Source organism: Solanum stenotomum, chromosome 7 (assembly GCF_019186545.1).
Source record: "Solanum stenotomum isolate F172 chromosome 7, ASM1918654v1, whole genome shotgun sequence".
In the NCBI taxonomy this organism is placed as follows: Eukaryota; Viridiplantae; Streptophyta; class Magnoliopsida; order Solanales; family Solanaceae; genus Solanum; species Solanum stenotomum.
Window position 1 is genome coordinate 56,706,960 of NC_064288.1, and position 9,011 is coordinate 56,715,970.

At 30.9% G+C, this 9,011-nt stretch overlaps 2 protein-coding genes across 4 annotated transcripts; one reads left to right on the forward strand and one right to left on the reverse strand.

Moving 5' to 3' along the window:
* Window positions 1-97: 97 nt before the first annotated feature.
* Window positions 98-2,718, reverse strand: LOC125871948 (fructose-1,6-bisphosphatase, chloroplastic). The gene is made up of 4 exons (XM_049552663.1): window positions 2,204-2,718; window positions 1,218-1,442; window positions 422-928; window positions 98-340 (listed from the first exon to the last, which is right to left on the reverse strand). Exons 1-4 carry the CDS (start codon window positions 2,624-2,626, stop codon window positions 269-271), a joined length of 1,227 nt encoding a protein of 408 aa, XP_049408620.1. The 5' UTR covers window positions 2,627-2,718; the 3' UTR covers window positions 98-268.
* Window positions 2,719-3,936: 1,218 nt separating this feature from the next.
* On the forward strand, window positions 3,937-8,714 carry LOC125871950 (uncharacterized). 3 transcript variants are annotated; one of them, XM_049552667.1, is made up of 3 exons: window positions 3,937-4,071; window positions 4,628-4,963; window positions 8,545-8,658. In XM_049552667.1, exons 1-3 carry the CDS (start codon window positions 3,990-3,992, stop codon window positions 8,646-8,648), a joined length of 522 nt encoding a protein of 173 aa, XP_049408624.1. In that variant the 5' UTR covers window positions 3,937-3,989; the 3' UTR covers window positions 8,649-8,658. The 3 variants fall into 3 exon arrangements, with proteins under 3 accessions (XP_049408624.1, XP_049408623.1, XP_049408625.1); XM_049552666.1 differs by lacking the exon at window positions 8,545-8,658 and adding an exon at window positions 5,191-5,494; XM_049552668.1 differs by lacking the exons at window positions 3,937-4,071; window positions 4,628-4,963 and adding exons at window positions 7,262-7,445; window positions 7,990-8,325 and having other exon boundaries at window positions 8,545-8,714.
* Window positions 8,715-9,011: the final 297 nt, after the last annotated feature.

Here is a 9,011-nt window from a genome sequence, read left to right on the forward strand (position 1 = left end):
GTATGAAGTTAGTACCCTACATGAGTTTCTGGTACTCTGTGTCGGTCTATGTATCCTTTTTATACCTAAACAGAAATAACAAAAAGTGAACAAACACTTTAAGAAAGAGGATGACATATTTTAGATATGGAAAAACCTTTACATTGTTTTATGAATTGAATCACCGCAAAGCTTTGAACCGATAATGACTTTAGCAATTGGTTCCTAGACTTGTGAAAAGAATTTCTTTCGAGTATTACAAATTCACAGTCTTGTCTTGATTTCGGAATTAAGACAAGTACTTCTCCAATTTTTCAACTTCTTCTGTGCTTCCAATGTACAATGGAACTCGTTGATGTATCTGAAAAGTAAGAAACACCAAATTAAATGACTGATATATTTGCTTATTGCATACAGATTTAGCTTAGTTTTGGTTTCTTACCTCAGTTGGTTGGATATCGAGAACTCTTTGGTGACCATCGGATCCTTTACCACCAGCTTGTTCCACAATGAAGCTCATGGGAGCACACTCGTACAAAAGCCTCAACTTTCCATTCTTGCTCTTTTGGTCTCTAGGATAACCATAAATGCCACCATATAGAAGAGTTCTATGGAAGTCACCAACTAAACTACCAATGTACCTTGCAGAGTAAGGCTTGCCACTAGGGCCAGGGTCCTTCAAGTCATCGATATATTTCTTCAACTTGTCATCCCAGAGCTGGTAGTTTCCTTCATTGAATGAATAGATCTTTCCAGACTTTGGTATTTGGACATTTTCTTGAGTCAGAACGAATTCTCCGTACATCGGATCCAAGTTAAAGGAAAAAACGCCATTTCCCAAGGTCAGTACAAATATCACAGAGCTTGAGTACATGCAGTATCCTGCTGCAAGAAGGTTTGTCCCTGGTTGACATACATTCACAATGCACTTCTGCTCTATATTGTCAAGCTGCAATATTGGACAGACATTTGTTGAATCGGTGGTTAAACTATTTATGTATAATGAATGATTTTGGCTTATGCCAAAGCTCACAACCACACCGGAAAAGTTCATGCAGCAGAGGTCCAATTGACTATTGAAAGCATCAAACAGATATAAGAAGCATTGAAGTAAATGATCCTACTTCTCTGTGCATTATGTATCAAAGATGCCACATTGTCACAAGTCAGAACACTACATTAGCTATTTAGAGTTCTATTTTGGAGGCAAAAGGAAGGTAATCTTGTTTGGTAATTACCGTGGAATCATCTCCATGATCAGCGAGGCACTCATCATTTGGGCTGTATATTCCAAAGATAGAACCGGTAGACACAGCAGCATCAATGTTTGATGATCCATCAAGAGGATCAAACACCACAATGTAGTTGCCTGAGTAACTCTCTTCCACTGCCACAGGTACATCCTCTTCTTCTGATGCTATAATCCCAGTCCTTCCACTTGACCTTAGACAATTCGAGAAAACCTGCTCAATCCATCAAACATCAACCTTCAGAAACCAAGATCATTAGTGTATTAATGTTCTACGAATGTCTACGTTATGCACATTAACAATCCATAGATATTTTACACAAGCACGTTAAACTAACTCTTTGCAGTAAGCCTGATATGGTAACCTTAAAAAAAGAAATGAATAAGGACCTTCCATTACCGGTAGTGTAAATATTCTTCACATCATCAACGTATATAACTTAAATCCAACAGGAGGTAACTTATATACACTGACAGTGAACACAATTTGTACACTATGGGGTCATTTGATAGGTTGTATTAGAGAAAATAACACATGTATTATCTGTAGTATCACTTAATCCTTTGTTTGGTAGGATTTTCAACTTATGTATGATTAACCTATTTAGTATTATAGGGTGTATAACTAATATATAGTAAACCACGATATTAGCGATACAAGAGCTATTAATACATGGATAAGCATGGCTCTAGACAAAACTACCCTTAATACACCAAACCAAACAGTCGATAAGAAATAATGAAAGCATAACTAATACACCTTATTCAGTACTATTCTTATTACATTCTACCAAGCAACCCCTATGAGTATACATTCAGATTACTAAGTCCACTACTTATAAACCAATAGTTATATTTAAGTGCTCGGATCGTTAGTATATAGAAGTTAAACTCATCTAAATAACTTCACTTGGTAAGGGACAGAGTACTAATGTTTCTATTGAGCTATTATAAGAAGAATTGTAACAAACAAACCTCATTAGAGACAACATCAAGTTTCTTCTGATCTTCTCCTTGAATATTGACAGCACCTTGAACTCCAGTAAGGTTAGAAATTCCAGCTCTTTGGACTAAGGAAGCAATCTGTTTACAAGCCATTGAAATACTTGAAATAACTATGGTAAGTTCAGCATCAATCACTCCAGCTTGTTCTTGTCTTAATAGCCAACTTGTTAAAGTTTGCAGCTCATACCCACTCCTTTTCTTGGTTTCTGTATAACCTGAAGTTGTCTCTATTGCCATGCACTTAACTCCTCCATTAAATGACCTTCTCTTTGTGCTGTTTTTTGGGCATAAAAATGGAGTCTTTTTGTCTAAAGCAAATAAAAATGGAGTCTTTTTGTCTAGAGCACATAAATATGACGTTGTTGCTGTTGCTGTGGCTGCTGATGCTGCCATTGTGATTTTCTTGGAATTCTTGAAATCACTAAAATTTCTCAGTTAGAAGTTCATTGTGTTATATTTATTCCAAAGATTTGTTTTTTGAGGCTCATTGGTAGTTTTCTTGGGGGGTAAGGGTGGGGGGGTGGGAGTGAGTGGGGTGGTCTTTAGAAAGTGTAAGGCTGGTAGAAGATTTGTGTTAAGTGGGTCCCACTTATCCTTCTCCATGGAAATCTTTTCCTTTCATTTGTGGTTAAGCTTTGAAAATCTACAAATGACATCATCATGGCTCTCAGAATTTTGAGTATATTCTTACAGAGGAAGTTTCAACAACTTGGAGGTGTTGGCCCATTAAAAGGATAATTGTGACACATTAGTTTGGGCTTTGGAACTTTTATCTTATTATTTGCACACATATACTTGATTTTGGTGTCATTATTTAAGTTATGTCATAAATTTGTAATTTTTTTTTAGCTATAGGTTAGGTATTTACTGTTCATAACAAGAGAGAAACACGATCGAGATTGGGAGAGAGGCGATCGAGATTTGAAAGAGAGATGTTAAATACAGATTGTATTCGACGAATACAAATTGTACTAACGATTAAAGTTTGATACTAAAAGTTGTATCACTTGCATTCATTCACTCGTTTATCACTTGTATTCATTTGAAATACAGAAATACAACATGATACATATTGTATCGCTTGTATTCATTCGCGATACAAAAGTATAGAAATACATGATGTACTCAATAAATACATGCTCTCTTATATTACTTTTATTCATTCACAATGCATAAATACAAAAATATAGGCTAATACAGACAATATTCAATACAACAGACTAATATATACTTGTTGATACATACTGTATTTACTTGTATTAATTCACTCTTGTATTATTTGTATTCACCTGCAATATATAAATACATGTTGTATTTGATACATACCAATTTATACAAGATTGTATGTTGATACAATCTTTAAAGTGATACAAATATTTTAGTTCATTCTATTTATGATGTTAAATATGCTAAAAAAAAGTATTTAATTTGTCAAAGTGAAAATGTGAGTTCAAAATTTGTTATAAAAGTTGAAAAAAACCCATCAAATATTTAAAATAATCCCCACCAAAGAAAAACTAAAAAGAAAAGTAAACTAATTAAGCTGATGACCAAACATTTGTGTGATTTCTATGTCATAATACATCTTAAATTATGCCTCTCTTCCTAAACTCCCTATATAAACTCAAGAAAATCCTTTATTCAAACTCACCTCACAAACCCAAGAAAACATTTCTTTCTCCATTTTTTTTCCAACAAAATAAAAAATAAAAAAATCAAAATCACAACAAAATAAAAGAGAAAACAACAACAAGAAATGGCCTCATCAATGAAATCATCTTTGATCCTTTTCTTTACATATTCCCTTTTCCTTCAGGTCACTTATGCTGTGTATAAAAGTAAGATTTCTAAGTTAATCTTTGTGAAAATAATGTGTTCAGTTGAATCCCATCTTAGTTCACGCGTATTAATTTTAATGTGCATAAACAAAGAATTAAGAAACAATGATTTCCTTAATTAATCATCGTGAAAATAATGTATTTAGTTAAATTTCGTGTTTGTTCATGCACATTTAATATGCATGAACTCAGAATTATTGATTTCTTAATAATAATTATGAAAATATTGAGCTCAATTGAACCGCTCTTGATCAATCCCCATTATGCTTATATTCCGCTCTTGATCAATCTCCTTTCATGCATAATTCATATGATATACTTTCCTTTTTAATCTGTCTTAAAAAATATGTCATATTTTTTTTATAATTTGAAATGATTTATCTTTTACATTTCATTTTTAACCTTACTGAAATGATTTATAGTCACACAAATTTCAAGACTTGTTTTATAGCAGACTTCTATTTTTTTTCCTCAAAATTTTATATGTTCAGTTAAACTGTAGTACCACGTAAATTGAAACAGAGCGAGTATCTAATTATTCTCTTTCTTTTTGTAGCTGAGGTGAAATGTGAGAGTTTACCAAATGGTGATTGTGCATTTGCAATTTCATCAACAGGAAAAAGGTGTGTATTAGAAAAAGCAACAACACCAAAAGATGACTTAATAAGTAGTGAGTATGAATGCAAGACATCAGAAGTGATAGTTGAAAACATGAAGGAACACATTGAAACAGATGAATGTATTGAATCCTGTGGTCTTAGTAGAAATTTCTTTGGAATTTCTTCTGATGATTTGCTTGAGCCTCAATTTGTCTCCAAATTGTGTGCCCCTGCTTGTTATCAAGAATGTCCCAATATTGTTGACCTTTACTTCAACTTGGCTGCTGGTGAAGGTAAATCAAACAACATTATTAACTTTGCGATTCAGTGCAGATATATCACTCGTTAAAAAATATGATGCATATATACTTCTGTTGTCTAATAAATGATGCATATTACAAAACTATGCACAATTTGTTAGACTGTGAATATATATATATATGCATCATTTTTTTTATCGAGGTGTATATAACCGTCTTATTTCGAGGTTTTAAATTTATTTATGTGGTGAAATGTGTAGGAGCATACTTGCCAGACCTATGCAACAAGAACAATAAGTTGAAGAGTAGTGGTGCTGCTGAAGATGGTGTTGATGCTCCTGCTCCATCTCCTTCTTCATTCTAAATATTTTTGCACCTTTTAAAAAAATAATAATAAAAAAAATATATATATATATATATAAAAATAATTGTTTTTTTACAAACAATTTTATTGTTGTTTATGAAGATATTGCACTCAATGTTTAATTCTTTGGGTTTGCTGAAATTTTTCTTTGTACCAATTCTTTTGTCACTGAGAATTTAATAAATATTCTTCTTCTTTTACATGGAATTTGTTGTTTAATTATTCTTGTTTGATTTTTTATTTTATTTTATCAAATGACAATTTCTATGAGAAAATTAAATGGGTGAATATAGATTTTATGGAAATAATATAATTGACTTAACAAGTTTCAAATTAAATCTTAATATTATTACACAACCAAAAAAATGCCATAAGTAATTATGTACATGGCTAGACTTCTCACAACAATATGAAAGATAGAAAGAATAACAAATTAACAATTAATTATGATGATTGAGAGAACCACAATTCACATTGTGCATCACATGAAGTTTCTTTTAACGGATAAGGCACAATAGTTTTCTCATTTATGTTGAAATTGTCAATTACACATTTAAACTATGCGAGAGTTTTATTACTCAATATAACTTATTTTTTCTATATAATTTACACCTCAAAACTATGTAAGGCTCTTATTACCTCCCCCCTCCAAATTGTATTTTTTATTATTTAAATGCCTGAATTATTTTGATCCAAATTTTGGTGTGGTTTTTTCTGGAGTTTTGATCCAATTTTGATTCAATAACATAATAAAAATAACAACTTACAAGTTTTATACACCAAATAAATGAAAATATCAACTTAACAAGTATGACAACTTCATAAATGTAGAAAATCTGTGCAAAATATCAAGAATAATTTTATAGATATCTCAAAACTAGTGATGTGTCTTCACAGATAGAAAATCAGTGCAAGAGTGCACTTAACTATGCAATACATCATCTTAATAGAGACAACATGTTAGACACGAAAATCAGTGCAATCTTAATAATTAAGTTTAGGGGGTGATAAAATTCTCGATAGTTCAAGAAGGCAATGTGACTCTTGCATAGTTTAGGGGTGTTAATAATAAAAGAACATTAAGTTCAAGAGGTAATACGATTTAGGTGTGTAACTGACAAATTTGTTATAGTTAGAAAGTTCTTATTCTTATTCCTTCTTTTTATCACTTTTCACTAATTGAATTTATGAACTACTCCTTCCCGTCTTTATGGGGAAGCGAATGGTGAAAGAATTGGGCCATAATTTTTTTGGGTAATGATTTAAAAATTCTAGGCTAGGCCAATCTCAGACGGAATCTGAGTGACATGAGGTCTAGGGCAATCCGAAAATGAAACGAAGGGAGTATGTCCATAGATCAATCAACATGCAATACAACTCACATTACGTATCAACAACTAAGCAAAATCTAACTCAATGTAAATCGTGTCCATATTAATAAGATTTTAGTACTTGTTTTCTATTTGTCACATGTCTCTAAGAGAATAAACACACTCTTTGTACCACCTAAGTACCAAGTGATATTTTTATTATATTTTAAAATATTTTAGGACGCTGAGATTTTGCTTATAGTTCAAGTTCACATTCAGAATTAAACTATTAAGCTCCTAATGATTTTTTTTTTCTTCAGAAAATGAGATACTTTTCCATTGGCAAAGAATATAAATTGAATTAAATTAAAGAGAAAAATAATTTCAGTTCATTTTATTTATTTACGATGTAAATGATGCTAAAAAATAATCTATCAAAATTTAGAATGTGAGTTAAAACTTTGACCTTGTAAAAAAATCATCAAATATATTTAAAATAGTCCTCACCAAAGAAAACTTAAAACCGAAAAGTAACTAATTAAGCTAGTGATCAAACATTTGTATGATTTTTATTGGTCATTATACACAAAACAACTCCCTATATAAACATAAGAAATCCCTTCATTCAAACTCATCTCACAAACCTAAAAAAAATAAAAGAAATTCTTTCTCCATTTCTTCTTTCCAACAACAACAAAAAAAATACAAAAAAATAATCAAAATCCCAACTAAACAAAAGAGAAAAAACAAGAAAAATAAATGGGTTCATCAATGAAATCATCTTTGATCCTTTTTTTTACATGTTCCCTTTTCCTCCAAGTCGCTTATGCCGTATATAAAAGTGAGTTATTGATTTCTTAATTAATCGTGAAAATAATATATTCAGTTGAATCTCGTCTTAAATAATTATTGATTTCTTAATCAATATTGTGAAAAAACAGTTTGTTGAATTGAATCTCGTCTTTGTTCATGCACATTCAACGTACTGTGCATGGACATATAATTTAGAATTATTGATTTCTTAATAATAATTCTGAAAATACTAAACTCAGTTGAATCGCTCTCTATCAATCTCTGGTAATTCACATTATTCTTGTATCCCACTCTCAATCAATCTTCCTTCATACACAATTCATATGACACACTTTTTTTAGTTCGTCTCAAAAAAAAAAAATATCACATTTCTTTATTCAGAAATAACTTAACTTTAGAATTTTAATTTATTATGTTTACTGAAATGATTCATAACCACACATATTCTAAGATTTGTTTTAGACAACAAATTTTTTTATTTTTTCTTTAACTTGATATGTTCAATTAACCTTAAACTGTGTCACATAAATTGAAACAACGCGATTATCTAATCATTCTCTTTCTTTTTGTAGCTGAGGTGAAATGTGAGAGTTTACCAAATGGTGATTGTGCATTTGCAATTTCATCAACAGGAAAAAGGTGTGTATTAGAAAAAGCAACAACACCAAAAGATGACTTAATAAGTAGTGAGTATGAATGCAAGACATCAGAAGTGATAGTTGAAAACATGAAGGAACACATTGAAACAGATGAATGTATTGAATCTTGTGGTCTTAATAGAAATTTCTTTGGAATTTCTTCTGATGATTTGCTTGAGCCTCAATTTGTCTCCAAATTATGTGCCCCTGCTTGTTATCAAGAATGTCCCAATATTGTTGACCTTTACTTCAACTTGGCTGCTGGTGAAGGTAAATCTAACAACATTACTAACTTTGCGATTCAGTGCAGATATATCACTCGTTAAAAAAACATGATGCATATATACTTATGTTGTCTAATAAATAATAATGCATATTACAAAACTATATTAAATATGCACAATTTGTTAAGACTATGAAAATATATACGCATCATTTTTTTTATCGAGCTGTATATAATCGTCTTATTTCGATCTTTTAAATTTGTAGGAGCATACTTGCCAGACCTATGCAACAAGAACAAGAAGTTGCAAAGCAGTGGTGCTGCTGAAGATGGTGTTGATGCTCCTGCTCCATCTCCTTCTATTTTCTAAATTATTTTTGCACCTTATTATAAAAAAAAAAATATGAATAATTTCTTTTTACAAGAAGATATTAATGTTTAATTCTTTGGGTTTGCTGAAATTTTTTCCTGTGACATTTTAATTTTCTGTACCAATTATTTTTTCAGTGAAAATTTAATAAAGATTCTCCTTTTTTTAACATGCGATTTATTGTTTAATTATATATCTATGTTTGGTAGTTGAGAAACAAGAATTCAAAGAATTGTCTGTGAACTTTGCAAAATAAAAGAAAGAAAAATCATACTATCAAGATTTTAATGAGACAATGATATAACAATAATAATTATGCGTTATTATCAAATAAATTAAAATCGGTTATACGAATTCTCGTGA

Coding starts and splice junctions, on each gene's coding strand:
- LOC125871948 (XM_049552663.1), bottom strand. CDS start 2,626: ATGGCAGCATCAGCAGCCACAGCAACAGCAACAACGTCATATTTATGT. Junction 929..1,217: donor ATCATGGAGATGATTCCACG/GTAATTACCAAA, acceptor CCAATATTGCAG/CTTGACAATATAGAGCAGAA. Junction 341..421: donor TCGATATCCAACCAACTGAG/GTAAGAAACCAA, acceptor CTTACTTTTCAG/ATACATCAACGAGTTCCATT.
- LOC125871950 (XM_049552667.1), top strand. CDS start 3,990: ATGGCCTCATCAATGAAATCATCTTTGATCCTTTTCTTTACATATTCC. Junction 4,072..4,627: donor CACTTATGCTGTGTATAAAA/GTAAGATTTCTA, acceptor TTCTTTTTGTAG/CTGAGGTGAAATGTGAGAGT. Junction 4,964..8,544: donor CAACTTGGCTGCTGGTGAAG/GTAAATCAAACA, acceptor TTAAATTTGTAG/GAGCATACTTGCCAGACCTA.